Genomic DNA, 13,949 nt, shown 5'->3' on the forward strand with positions numbered 1-13,949 from the left:
TTAACAATGTAATCACTGGAAATAATCCTCATACAACAACAACAAAAAGAAAAAATAAACTCTTTTTCTGAGAAAAAAATACAGCTGCCTTTTCAGCATGCTTTCAAACACATAAAGTATTTTCTATTTCATCAACCTAAATTTTAAGAACTGTGATGTTTCCATATTTTAAGGTTCTTCACTTCTAAGACAAAATTTATGCCAAACACTCAGAATGGAAATTTTCTAAAGAACAAAGCAAAAATAAGAATTCAGGGAACAGAAACCAACTAAATTCCCTGACCCAATTTTTAGCTTTCCTCAATTAGACCTCTCCTTTTGAACTGCAGAAGTGCAACCAGAGGAAGAATAACTGAGGAGATGGGGGAAAGGGAAGACTCCTTTTTTAATGGAAACACCATACAACACTTCAATAACAGCATGACTAATGTAATGGGGGTGATGACATCCTTGTGACACTGAACACTCTCAACTGACATGCAACAAAAAAACCCCAACCCTGACAGCACTGGATTTTACAGGACATTACTTGGGACGATAGCACAGATTAGAGACAAAACAAAACAAGACTGATGCTCTGCTCCAACATGGTATATTCTGTGTATGCTATCGAGTAAATCAGAGTTGTTCATCAGGGGTAGAAAGAGACGTTTGTGATTTGCACTGAAATTGAATAGTTGGGGTTTTTTACTTACTGGAAGACCAAGGGGCCCTCTGTCACCCTTTTGACCTGGTTCACCCTTCAATCCTTTAAGACCATTTAACCCTGGTTCACCCTAAACGTAAAAGTATAAATGCCAAATTTTTGGTGCTATAATGGGTGTTTAAGCTGGGATAGAAGAAGCCAGTCTCAGAAATAGCTGCAAATTCCACTTTGAAACAAATTCAACCTTCTCAGCTTACTGGCAATTTACGTACTGATTTAAGAGTGGGCAAAAATATTTGGGAGGTGTCTGCTGGAGATTTAAAATCCGTATGAATATAAAACTACAGGAAAATTATGGGTAACAGATTTTTTTAATCTTTTCCTAATAATTATAACTATAGTTAGGTGGTCTGAACTCAGCATGAGTTGCAGGGGGTTTTGGAAATTCTTCAAATCCCATAAACCACCCTATGCAGATAATACAAACTGAAAGAAAATGTTCATAAAAGTAAGCCTCAAAACAGTAGGTTTCTACAGTGGGATCTCCTGAGAAGTACATTTGGTAAGGAAGCAATACTTTTCCTTACAGCAAACTGGAATTTGCAGCAAAATCTTACATAAAGATATTTTAAACCTTTAAGCATACATCATAAACAGTAACAAGTTGAAAGAAACAGTACAGGTTACACACTGCCAAGCTGTTTGGGAGGTCCATAGATTCTGTGTTCATACAGAGAAATTTTAACCATGTAAGAAATGGCACTTGTTGTGATTGTTAAATTATGCATAGGCTATTATATTAAACATCACTAAGATGATAATACTGGGCTCAGAACTGCCAATAAATCATTCTCTCATAATGAAAAACTGCATCTGCATGAGGGCTGCTTAGTCAAGGCGAGTATTGACCACTGCCTCTTCTGGGAAACAGAAATACGTGGGTATTTCATCCAGGCTGCTCCCTATGGCCTCATTGCTAGATTTCCCTTTGATGTATTATGTTACTGTATATTATATTCATATTTTTTTTTTTAAATCTCAGTAGAACCGAGTCTGCTCCTTTAAGCAACTCCAGACATCATCTGCCTGCTTTGCACCCTAAGCAGCCATTTCTTCATTCTTCTATTTGACTCGATGTGACTTTCAGAGCAGTAGCACTGGAAATGCTGAAGTTTTGGAAACAGACCTGAGAAATCCCATAAAAGCCTGAGTCTCAGGCCAAAAGCCTGAGGTAAAGAGGGGCTGGTACTAAAATAGAACATATTTGATTTCAGAAAATGATTTATGACTTAGGTTTCTTGAGCCAACACAGTCTCATAAGGGGTCAAACCTGTGATTTTCTGTCTCGTACCTTTAAAAACCCAAAATAAACCCCCAAAACTAAACAAAAACACCCTCTCCTCTCTTCCTTATTTTTTGAGAAAGGTGTGATTAGGGAGCCATAGCGATTTAAATGATCATGTCTGACAAGACCACTGGCCTTAATGAATACAGTGTCATTCTGAAGTTTATCTTACTGGTGAATACGGAATTAATGCACAAATTAAAATATTCCAACTCTCCCAAAATTCACTTCCACTCTCCTGAGCTGTTCTCATGGGCTAAGAGAGCCCCTAAAGCATATCTTTGTGTACTATGCTATGGAAAATGTTCAAATGTATTGCAGACCTGTCTGATCATGAATTCCAGTTTGGAAAACAGGAAAATGCACACATCAGTTTGTGATGGTGAACCAGCATAACATGTGAAGGAACTGGTCAGCAAAATACCTGGCGCCTAACAAAGGCCATGAACACTGGAAGAAGCAGGAGATACAAGAGAGCATAAATGAAGAAGAGTTTATCTGACTTCATTTCCTGAGCCTGTAACATGCTTTTTTATTCCAAAGTAATTCCAAGTGCAACGGTAGCTTGCCCATAAACAGGAAGCTAAATAATTTAGTGCCACATCCCAAATATTTGTACAAAAAATGGACTCAGCCAATGCTGCGGAGAAATACTACTCAGAAACAATCACAGAAAATTTAGCAAGCTTTTAAGGTGCAAATATTAAAACCTGCTTTAAGGTTTAAGAATATCATGAACTTTTATTAAATGAGGCATGACAAAACATAGCTGCATGCATTCAAGAGCAAGGCATGACACTTTGCAGACATAAAGAGCACATCTATTCAAGACAGGTATTAATTTACCTTTGGGCCAGGCAGTCCATGAGGTCCCTGAAAATAAAAATAACATTTCTCATTACGAAAATACACCACAATTTTTTGGAGAGTGTTTTTGCTTTATAGGGATATAAATTACCCCTATATTTCTGTACTCTCAAAAGAAATTCAGCTGTCAATAAAGCAACTACAAACACCTGATGAGGAGGTACCAGACCACTAGCATATTAACACTATCACAGGAATGTGCCATTTTTTTCTCCAATTCCTATGATTTTTTTTAAGACATGCAAAAAATTTTCCAAATTAAGTCCCCTCTTTAATGACCACATATTCTGATAACACTTCTAGTAAGCAGGCAATAAAGTGGCAAGAGGGCTTAGACCATTTCTAGCACCTCTGTTCCACCCAAGCTTACCATAGGGCCTGGAGGACCATGTGGCCCTGGTGGTCCAGGTGGTCCTATCATCTACAGATAAAAAACAATGGCATTAAATCATGCAGAGCAAAGAACTCCCACAAAAATACCAGAAGTCAGGCTGACTCTTGTTGGCAAGCACTTACAAAAATAGCAATGCAACAGTGAACATTAACAGTGCATCTAGACAGGGCTTTAGGAATGGGAATTAGTTTGATTTGAAAGACAGGGTACCCAAAGTGCAGATCTGCCTGTGCCATATGGCAGCATGCCTGTCTCCAGATTCTTATTCCTAGGGTCTATGATACACTTTAAGACACTATGGGGGAAACAAAATAAATCTCTGTAAAACAAACAGTACTGATCAGGGATGCTTGAACTTTTAATATTTTATGGTATGTGCTCTTTAGTTCTCTCTTGTACTACTTAATCTGCAGAGCCAGAAGACGATGACGTGTTATTTTATTCCTCCTCAACACTGACAAATGGAAAAGATACTAAATTCAAGCTAGGCTTTGGCATATTTTCAAAATTGCCCTTTGTCTCTCCTTTTATTTAATTTAGCCCACTTGTACCAAAAATTCTTTGAGGCCAGTAAAAGAGGTAATCGGGTTGCTCAGCATTTAGTGCACATATATGCTGCAGTGGTTTTCCGTGCTCCTAACAAAGCCACAGAGAGAATTTCATTATGATATATCCAGTGCAGTATCACCTCTGTTCCTGGATTTAATCCCACTGGGTTGCTACCATAACCCGCAGAGTAGCAGCAGGGATGCTAAATCAGGTCTCCAGACTCATGCACTGCTATAGTAGATGTCGGTAGTGGCAAGAGCATCACCAAGATGCACCTTGAAACATAAGACAGATTCCACCATCTGTGAAATCTCCTGAAAGTTGTAAGTCCTCCTTCAAGTGAAAATAAGCAGAACAGATGAATGAATTGGTGAATTAATTTGAAAGAAAATAATCCTCTTCTCATAGAAAGAAACTTGGAGATGAGGGATGCCTCTTTTGTCCTGCGACAGCACAGGGCAGCCTCCGACTCCGCAGAGCTACAGCTTCTGTCACTAACCTCTGCTCTGAGGTCTCCCATCTTACTGTGCTCTGATAATGTTAGTCACCCACACCATAAAGGTACTATGTAGGACTTTGTTTGGGTTTTTTGGGTTTGTTTGGTTTTTGGTTTTGTTTTTTAATGCCTTTATAATGCTTTGGGAAAAAAAAAATCAGGAGAATGCCTGGTCTCACACAACTAGCTCATTACCCTGGGTGACATATCACTAGTCAGTCTAGTTTGGTTCTCACTGGACTATCTGAGATTCCCAGAGTATAAGGTTTTGAGAGAGATTATGGTTTGTTTGGGTTTTTTTCTTTCTTCCCATTTAATTCATTACAGAGCCAGAAGGCTTTGACTGAAGCGAGCGGAACTTGCTCATAGTCATACAACAGAACAGAACAGGAATTATATATTTAAAATTTCTTAAACTGTATTTAGCTCTATGACCAGAAATCTGTTCATTCTCAGGAACAATCAGTCATGAATATCAAGTATTGCTCAGAATCAGAAGCTGGAGAACCACTGCTGAACTCCTGTGTTCATTGCAAAGCCACACTAAGACTTACTGAAGGACCTTGGGCACCAGGCAAACCAATGTCTCCTTTTTCACCTTTCATGCCATTAGCTCCCTATAAAATCATACAAAACAGCATTTATAAACAGCTGTAATCTTATTAGCAATCAATCTAGAAATTATAATACTTATTGGCAAATAGTTACCATCATTACCATAACACAGCACACATATAAAGGAAATCCTTTAAAAAATTCTGGCACTACTTAGTAAATAATTTTTAACAAACATAAGTGTATGCTTTTATATTGATAACTATCAATTGTAGCAAGATATTTATGACAATTCCTTAAACTGGCACTCCATAAATTGTACCATGGATACAATTTTGAAATTGTTTCTATTTTTACTGAGAAATTTCATTTGTATGTATATATATACACATGCATATATATATACACACACACATATATAAATAGGAAGAATGCATTCCATAAATATTCATGCATTTTCTCTCCCTCCTCAATCTAAGTCACCTGAAATTTCCATTCAAAACATAGCTCCTTTCTCCTTGCCCAAGCTGTGCTATATATTACAAGAGAAGTACAGCTTTGGTCAGCCTGCCAGCTAATCTCTTTCTTCCCTATACAGTATTTTTTTTTTACCGTAAGTGGAATGAAAAGTTCTGACAATCTTACACCTCCTCCTAGATTAGCTGCAGAACAATCTCAGAATATTCTCCCCAGCGCTTTCTGCCCCATTTGCAATTTATCAGCACTGTTGGAAATTCCTGATAATGGAAGAGAGAAAAAATAAAAGTATTTTTGTTAAAACTAATGAATTAGTTTTTCATACTCACTGGTAGGCCAGGCAGTCCGATTCCTCCCTTTTCTCCAGGCATTCCAGGATCACCTGTGTCTCCTTTTGAGCCCTTAGGACCCTAAAATACGGACTTATTCAGCAAATCATGCAAAAAACTAGAGACACCAAGAGAATTCTAGCTTTGATCCTAATAAGCAGAAGTCATGTGCATGCATATACCTTCGCTATTAAAATGCAAAAATGGAGACATCATTAGATCACAGACTATGCAGCAACATTATAATGATCTTTATTAATTATTATCATAATATTAATTAATATCATAATATTCTTTAGATCTAAGTTAAAACTTGGGATCATGGAAATAATCTCTTGCAACAACCTATGGTTTCTCACATGTTCTCCACTACATGATTGACACAAAATGTACCTGCTCTCCATCAGCTCCTGGAGTTCCTGGGGATCCTGGTTCACCCTGCAAGAGACAAGACAGAACTGGATTATCCCAATTGTCCCAGACACTAGAGGAAAAAGTCAGAGAAATTCTCATAATTAACAAGAATAAAGCCAGGGAATATTCTGTCAAAAAGTCCAGCACATATATAATACCTCTATTGAATAACTTTGGGTTGTATAAAGGCCAGACAAGTGCATTTAAAAAAAGGAAGAAGACGACAAAATCCCATGGGGTGAAAAGATCCCAATCCAATGGAAACTTTGCCTGCTACCAGAATAAATACGGAATCATGCCTCTCCATTTATGTAAGGTAGGGAGGGACCTCATGTTTTTTTTCCCCTATTAAAAATCACTCAGTGAAGGAGTTCACATTCACAACATTGTCTTATGACCAGCTCCTAGGTAGCATTCTCTAAGGGACTAAGTTACTTGGATGGGTGCAGTCAATGATATTGGAAACAAACTCCTGTAATGTTGAATTCTGCTTCACATTGTAAATTTTGAAGGAGAAGGCTCACCTATACGAAGGAACACAATCTCTTCCACACTCAAACTTCTCTGTATTTCACAACATACCCCATGCTGCAGAAATGCTGCGTAGATGATAATGCAAAAAGCAATTTCTGCACACTTAACTGTGTACTCTATTATCAATTATCATATGGAATGAACCTTGTTTCTCACAATTTCTCAAAACAATGCACATGTGTATTGTGATGTATTTCCATATGAAATACTCTTCATATCACTGGAAATACTGGATGAAGTCTGAAATGTCTAGTACTGTTATTGAAGATGCATCTATTTGCTCTTGCTAGAGCATAGAGACACTGGGAGAAGATGCAGTATCTACTATTTAAGAAATAGGAGAAACATCTCAACTAGTTTAAAAGCAATTAGGGACAGTCCACTAATTTCAACACTTTTTAAGTATAGGCAAATTTATTATTTAAATTTTACAGAACAGTGCAGCACATGGTATTCATTGTCTCTGTGTGGGCTGCTCACTAACCCTTCTGTACTACGTGTAAGCACCAGCCAGGTGGTATTAGCAGGCTTGGGTTTCCAGCCAGGCTCCGGGCCACATGTGTACGTTGTAATTTTTACTGACATTAGACAATACTGTACTTATTTGGGTGGGTACCCCCGTGACATAAAAGCTGCATTCACATGCACTCACACGGTGGCCAGTGGTGTCTTGCACACAGTTTTGCCTACCTCATTCCCACTCAGCCAGAAGTGAGGCATGGGAGCCACTGTTTGGTTGTGTGGACACTTTGCAAAGTCCTAGGGAGCTACCTTGGTGCCGATCCCTGAGCAAGATGCTTCTGCACTCTTTCAGTACTAATTAATTTTGCTGGTCCTTAGCTGAGCATCTGTGTGTGGCAACTAAACAAAGCACCTGTTCTGGAAAGCTACATTTCAAGAATCTGGGTACAAAGTTAGAAACATGCCATATTTGATGAATTTACAGTTAAACAACTGTGCTGGAAAGCTCCATTTACCTGGGTGCATACATCATTTAAAAAACCACAGAAAATTCTCCACCCTTAAGATACAAGTAAAATAAGGAAGATCACCTTTGACCCTTGCAGCCCTTGGGGTCCTGGTGGTCCTGGTGGTCCCTAAACAGAAAATACAAACCCCTCAGTTTTTAAATAAACTCCTGAAGAACTTGTCATGTAAGCACAGGGCAAATGTTAATATAGCTACTGTAACAAAATGGGTTAGATGTTTAACACAAGGGGAACCAAGACCAGTTATGGACAAGTTGTTAACCTATGACAGCTCTCAACAACAACAACACTACCACAAAAACAGTGTTAAAATAACAGTACAGCCTGTATTTTATAATAAAGGCCTCTGCTCCTATTGATGAAATGACACTGCTTCCCTTAATGGAAGTGAGACCAGAACCCAGTCATATTTGCCAGCTCTCACTACCTGATCCAAAACAATCTGAGACCAGGAGAAATCTCCAACCAGTTGCAAAGAGGATTCTGCTAAAAGATGCTAAGTGCATCTGGGGATACTCAGTGCTTTGTGAAATTGCCATGGAATAAGCTGTAACCATTTTTTTCACTTCTACCTCAGGCTGTGGACACAGTGTCATATATCAAATACTGGTCTGGATGGTGCATAGTGGGGATGCTTTAAGAAAACCCCACAACAACATTTAAAAATCCCCTGCATTAATATAAAGAAAGGGTACGTACAGATGGGAAAATATGACTAAGAGCAATCTTGCAGAGAAGAATTTGAAACAAAAAAGAAGAATGTGTTTTCCCAGTCTTGTACTTAAATGAAGTTTTGCCATTAATTCAGAAGGAGCAGAATTGGTTCCATTGTTGGATGGCTTTCAACAATGGGTTCTCTGCTATGGGAACACCAAGCAAAGAAATCAATACATGCTATGATGAACCAGGCTGACATCCAATGAAGACATGTCCTGAGCTAGAAGAATTATGAACATGCTTGCAACACAGAGGAGAAGTTCTACAACGCACAGTAAGTCATGCAATAGGAATTACCGTGACAGTCAGGGTGGCAACCCTCTGTTGGCAAAATTAAAGAGCTGTCAGTAGCAGAATTAAACAATGATATAAATAATTCTGTTTGCTACAGTTATAATCTCCACAGAAACTATGCTGTATCTGGGAGACACCATGCCTTCAGAAACATGAATAAAACCCTTGTTAATTTTAACTCCTGGTGTTGGATTAGCTGCTTGGTTTCTGTGGGAATTAGATGAAGACAGTAGTTTGGTATAATTAAAGAGATCAAATAAACGATGACTAAGTAGCAAAATCTAAGCAGAAGTCTTCAAAAAGGTGTTCTTTAAACTTTTTAAGAAAACATAAGGGGTTGGTGTCTGAAGTCAACCAAAAGACTAGCCCTATGTTTTGTGATGCCTGCAGGTTTTGCACCAATGCTTAACCAGTAAATACAATTCCTGGAGTGGAAATATAACATTCTTTTTCATATAAAAATGCAGTTCTAAACTAAAACTACCAGTCCACAACCCAGCTATGTATACTACAATTCTGCTTTAAATGCTTGGAAAGACAAAGGATATTTTCATCATGGAAGGAAGCAAAATATCTTGACCTGTCACTATTCTTTTTGCCAAAGAATCTAAAAGCAAGTGGAAAAGTATTTCAATGAAATTTAAATGCCTGTCTATATTTTTAAACAGAGTAAAACCCCAAATATTGCAGCTTGCCTGTGAAGAACTTACTGGCCTAAACAGAACAAGAAATATTTGCTTTTCTAATTGTTATCCAATGTGCAAATAAATGTTTGCAGATCTTCTGTTTTAAGCTGTAAAAGAATCTCCATGTTTCAGTGCAACAATACATACTGTTGGCAAAGATCTGGAACCTACTCAATACAAAGCACTTGAACAAAATTGTTCTCTAACACATGGCTTTAATATACTCATATCCTTTGAATTTAAACATATTAACGGAAATATATCAGTAACCTTAAAAACACCGAGAAGTTCAGTTTATCTAGGTATGAAAACCTAAAATAACCATTGCAAAGTACTGTTTACGTGTTCACAGTAACAGATTCCTTTACAGTGGCAGATACTTTAATATCTAATGCTGTAGCTCCTACAAAGATTAAAATTTTGAGACTACTGCTTTTTGCCCTGGGAAATTCCGCAGCACAGGTGTGAAGAGCAATTTTGACAGAGAGATTAATTTTGTATTTGGTCCTGCAAGTGAAAGCCACATACTCGCAGCAGGGCTCTTGCTCAAACCACGATGACAATTTTAAGATTGTACTTAAGATTGAATAGGAGGCACAAGGCAAAGTAACTAAATTGCTAGACTGCTTCACGATTTATTACTAAATTCTAACATGAGACAAGCAGCTCAGATCTTGCAAACTCGTCAACTTCTTAAATCCGCAGGCCAAATTCTGTGCAAGTTCACAGCTCAGTGCTGAGCACTGCAAGTTCTCATGTACTTCTGTGAGAGAACTGCAAATCTCAGAGCCCCTAAGAATTTGGCACCAGGAGACTTAGGAACGGGTGTTTGCCATCTGAAAGGACTGTGCTGGATTTGGCAAGGATATTTTCGACTGATCCTATATAATCTTACTTATACCCTCCCTGCATAGTCATTCCCATTAATATCAATTATTTGTTGCCCTGGATCAGAAGGTGATGACATTTGGAATGATTTGCAATGGGATAAAGGCTTTCTAATATGTTTCAACCACTGCAAAAGGCTTTAGTCCACTTTTAAGGCTTCTTTATGTGCTGCAGCTTTTCTGAGGAAGCTTGAAAGTAAGACTGATGCCAGAGTTACGATACAAAGACAGAATACAGGAGATAGAGGGGCTGAAACCCCTGGTAAATCTCTGTCTGGTAATACACAACATTAATTTCAGGCTACTTTAGGCATGGAACCCAGAGAGGGATTTGGATGACTGAAAGTTGTGTGTCTGAATTCCCTTACAAGCAAACCAAATGAGGCAAACATAATGCAGAGCCTCAAAACATGCCTGTGCAGACTTCCCCACAGACACAATGAAAGAGTGGACGCAGCCTTAGCGTCATACACGGCTCTGAGATTTTAGTAAAGGCAGTGAGACTTTTTATTTTTTGAAAGAGTCTTGAAAACCAAATGACTGGTCAGACATTTGCCCACTCCCACTGAGTAAATGCAAGAAAAAAAGTTCACCGGCTGCAGTGAGAAAGTGATCAGAGGCACAATGAGCCAAATCCAGTCTTCAGTTTCACATAAGCAAGCCATTCACTTTCGTGGAGTTATACTGCAAAGAATTTGCATCTGAGTATGCTGCAATGTAAATCACCTTGACTGCAATGACATATGTCATCTTGGTCCTTTGCTTTTATGCAAACACCCATTCACTCTTTTTGTAACCCCACTTTAATCCTCCACACTTTTCTGCACACCAGTCAAAATAGGTTTTCCAGAAATGAATAAGTGAGAAGACTGGTACTTGGTCTACTTAATGTACTCAAGTTGCTGATTGAATCCACAGCTTGCTAATGGAGCCATGTTACATGGTTTCCAAATCCCAAATATTCTGCTCTTTGCATTTTATATGAAGAGGAGGAGGAAAACAAGGGAAAAGAGAAATGTCAATATTATAACACATGAATTGAAAAGCAGACACTTCTGTTAAACCTGTGTATGTAGTTTATTACACTAATTCAGCACTGAACACCAAAGCCATGAATTAGTTTTGTCCTCATTAGATGATGTCAATACTCTCCAGGGAACATGAAACTAATTCACTCAGATAATTTGTATCAGGGAAAACAGTTTGTCTTAGCACCAAACAGAAAACCTGGTTTCCAAATATAGAAAGCGATTCCTGATTAATAAGCTCAACAATTTTGCACACAAAATGTTTTTAAGCTCTAGGCAAAAGAGAAATACAATGCTGTCAAACGACTTTTTCCCAGACCAGAGTAAGCCAATTCACCCTTGTTATGTTTGCATACCTGCAGAGCTTCATGGATATTGCCATTATAATCAATTATCTCTGTTGCACCTTGATCACCCTTCTGTCCAGGTGGTCCCTGTAATACATTTTCCATTAAAATCTGGAGACAACCGAGGACTATTTTAAACTCTTAACTATTGACACATGCTTTGACTTTATTTTGTGGTGTTGGACTCTTAACATAGTTACAATATACTACCACAAAACATGGAAGTTAGCATTTAAAGGAAAATATTTTTTTTATAATGATAAATAAGCAAGTCAGTACCCAGTGACTTGTGCTGCAGCGGGAAAGCAAATACATGAAACCTCTGAGGGGAGACATTTAAGCAGTTCCTACACTCCAGTTCTGTAGTGGCTGTGAACAATGTCAGAACATCTGGCTTGTAACATCCTGCCCACAAACTGTGGATGTGAGTCTGCTTCAAATAGTGGCAAGTGATGTTAGTCATATTAAAGGCCAGTTGGCAACCACGTTCCAACAGCGTCAAGTGCTCAGTTTCACCTGGAGTTTTAACTACTGCTACAATTTCAGTTCACATGGACTGAATCTAAGAGTACAAAACAAAGAGCTCACATGAGAAGTAGACTTACCCGTGGACCTGCAGATCCCGTGTCACCTCTCTCACCTGTATCACCCTATGTAAAAATGATATTTGAAAAAACAGATACGCCATTTGAAAATGTATCACATAGTTCTTCCCTTTTTAAATATGTTTTCTTATATGAACTGGTTCACAGGGCCTCTCATCCTAAACAGAATGTGAATCTTATTTAATGAAAGGAAAAAGTCCTTCAAAGTCTACGTAGTGGTAGAATTGACAATGATGTATTTGATTCTGTGTGAATTATTAGAGTATTACATCGGTTTGCAATAAAAAAATCCCAAAGAACCAAAAAATGGGCAGTTACCAATTAACTGATTTGTGTAACATCCCCTATTCTTAATGACACTATTACCGAAAGCTTGAAGAGAATACTAGAGAAATGAAATCACTCAGGCTGAAAGCAGTCAAAAACTTCTTCAAATGTGTGTTTCAAAACGTATAAACTTTTCTTTCTGTGATTATGCCTCCACTAACCTCCTGAACTTCCCTGCTCTGAGACACTGCCACCCTTACAAATACAACAGTGCTGTCAGATTTAAGAGTTTCTTGATGCTCTTTCTGTGACAGGCTTAAGATCACTACCAGCTTACACACAGTTTTTTCTTCCTGGCTATTTGTAGTACGTTTCAAATTATGGGAATTTCAAACATGTATGCATTCACAACCCAGCATCCACAATTAATTTTATTTCATGGTTACTTTCTTATATTTTTATATTGCTCAAAATTAATATGGGTAAAAATTGCAACTTTTGCTCCTGTTGAAATCTAGAGAACTTTTTGGTAAAAGTCAGGGAAGAATCATTAACTCACCAGTGGTAACGGAACACAAAGAAACCAGAAAACTTTCATAGAGCTAATGAAGGCATAATGAAGCTAATGAAGGAGAGCAGGCTGGTGGCAGGGCATGATCAAGGTTGTGCCATCTGCCTTTCCTTTTGGTGCTGCCTTCACAGCAGCTAGTGAACATGTCACTGGAACTGTTAAAAAATGCAGTTCCCAACCATTAGGCCGACTTCAGTGGGCCAGATTTTCATCACAGGTATGCAGGTAAAATGAAAATTGCATATCCTTTCTTGATAAAAAAAGGAATTAAAGGGGATATATTTATAATTTTGGTGCATGTGGGAGGTGCCCAGGTACTGCAGTCAAATGAGAGGCTGATTTACTCTTCTACTCTCACTCTGATACTTTAATCCTGTCATCAGTTCCCTTGCCTTCCAGTGCTTCTTTCTGGTGGGAATGAATGAGGTTAAATGGCACTTGTTTAATCACATCCTTAAGCACTTAAGGCCACCCTTCAAGCACTTTACAAGTCCTGCAAACAGCATCACACCGGCCTACATTGTCCTGACACCCTTATTTTGACACTAGACTCAGTAATCACCTACACAAACACATTTTCGTTTTGCTTTGACTCCATTATGTAACAAGAAGGAATCCAGTGGGAACAGTACTTGCACAGCAGATAAAGCAATAGAAAAATGTACATTTTCTCTCTCTCTCCATATATGTGGACCAGCTATACCTATAGAGAGACAGATGGGTACATAGATATAATCAAAGTAGTCTTTTTAAAACAGTAATGCAATCAACAACTCTTGCTTTTGTAGGACTTCTGGCCATCATATCTCAGCCTGCAGTATTCCTAGCTCACCAAAGTGTGGATCCACAAAATTATTGCAAACCCAGTAACAGCACACTCAGGTGTTGGGTCCTGGCATGTGGGAGGACTAACACACATCAGTTACACAGAGAGAAACCAAGTTGCAGGAGG

General features: G+C 38.3%; 1 protein-coding gene across 20 annotated transcripts in view; it reads right to left on the reverse strand.

Annotated features, from left to right (window-relative positions):
* Positions 1 to 13,949, reverse strand: part of COL25A1 (collagen type XXV alpha 1 chain) — a 304,844-nt gene that overhangs the window by 24,055 nt on the left and 266,840 nt on the right. For 12 of the 20 annotated variants that reach the window (XM_042050069.1, XM_042050066.1, XM_042050067.1 and 9 more), the window contains 10 exons: positions 12,160 to 12,204; positions 11,564 to 11,641; positions 8,610 to 8,633; positions 7,659 to 7,703; positions 6,052 to 6,096; positions 5,659 to 5,739; positions 4,852 to 4,914; positions 3,229 to 3,279; positions 2,838 to 2,864; positions 696 to 776 (listed from right to left, as the gene is read on the reverse strand). In XM_042050069.1, coding sequence (XP_041906003.1) covers positions 696 to 776; positions 2,838 to 2,864; positions 3,229 to 3,279; positions 4,852 to 4,914; positions 5,659 to 5,739; positions 6,052 to 6,096; positions 7,659 to 7,703; positions 8,610 to 8,633; positions 11,564 to 11,641; positions 12,160 to 12,204 — 540 coding nt within the window. The remainder of the gene's footprint in view (positions 1 to 695; positions 777 to 2,837; positions 2,865 to 3,228; positions 3,280 to 4,851; positions 4,915 to 5,658; positions 5,740 to 6,051; positions 6,097 to 7,658; positions 7,704 to 8,609; positions 8,634 to 11,563; positions 11,642 to 12,159; positions 12,205 to 13,949) is intronic. The other 8 variants (XM_042050068.1, XM_042050072.1, XM_042050071.1 and 5 more) reach the window with 2 other exon arrangements.

The sequence above is a fragment of the Corvus kubaryi genome, unplaced genomic scaffold (assembly GCF_017639235.1).
Source record: "Corvus kubaryi isolate FWS band 111438036 unplaced genomic scaffold, C.kubaryi_AGA036_p1.0 71, whole genome shotgun sequence".
NCBI lineage: Eukaryota > Metazoa > Chordata > Aves > Passeriformes > Corvidae > Corvus > Corvus kubaryi.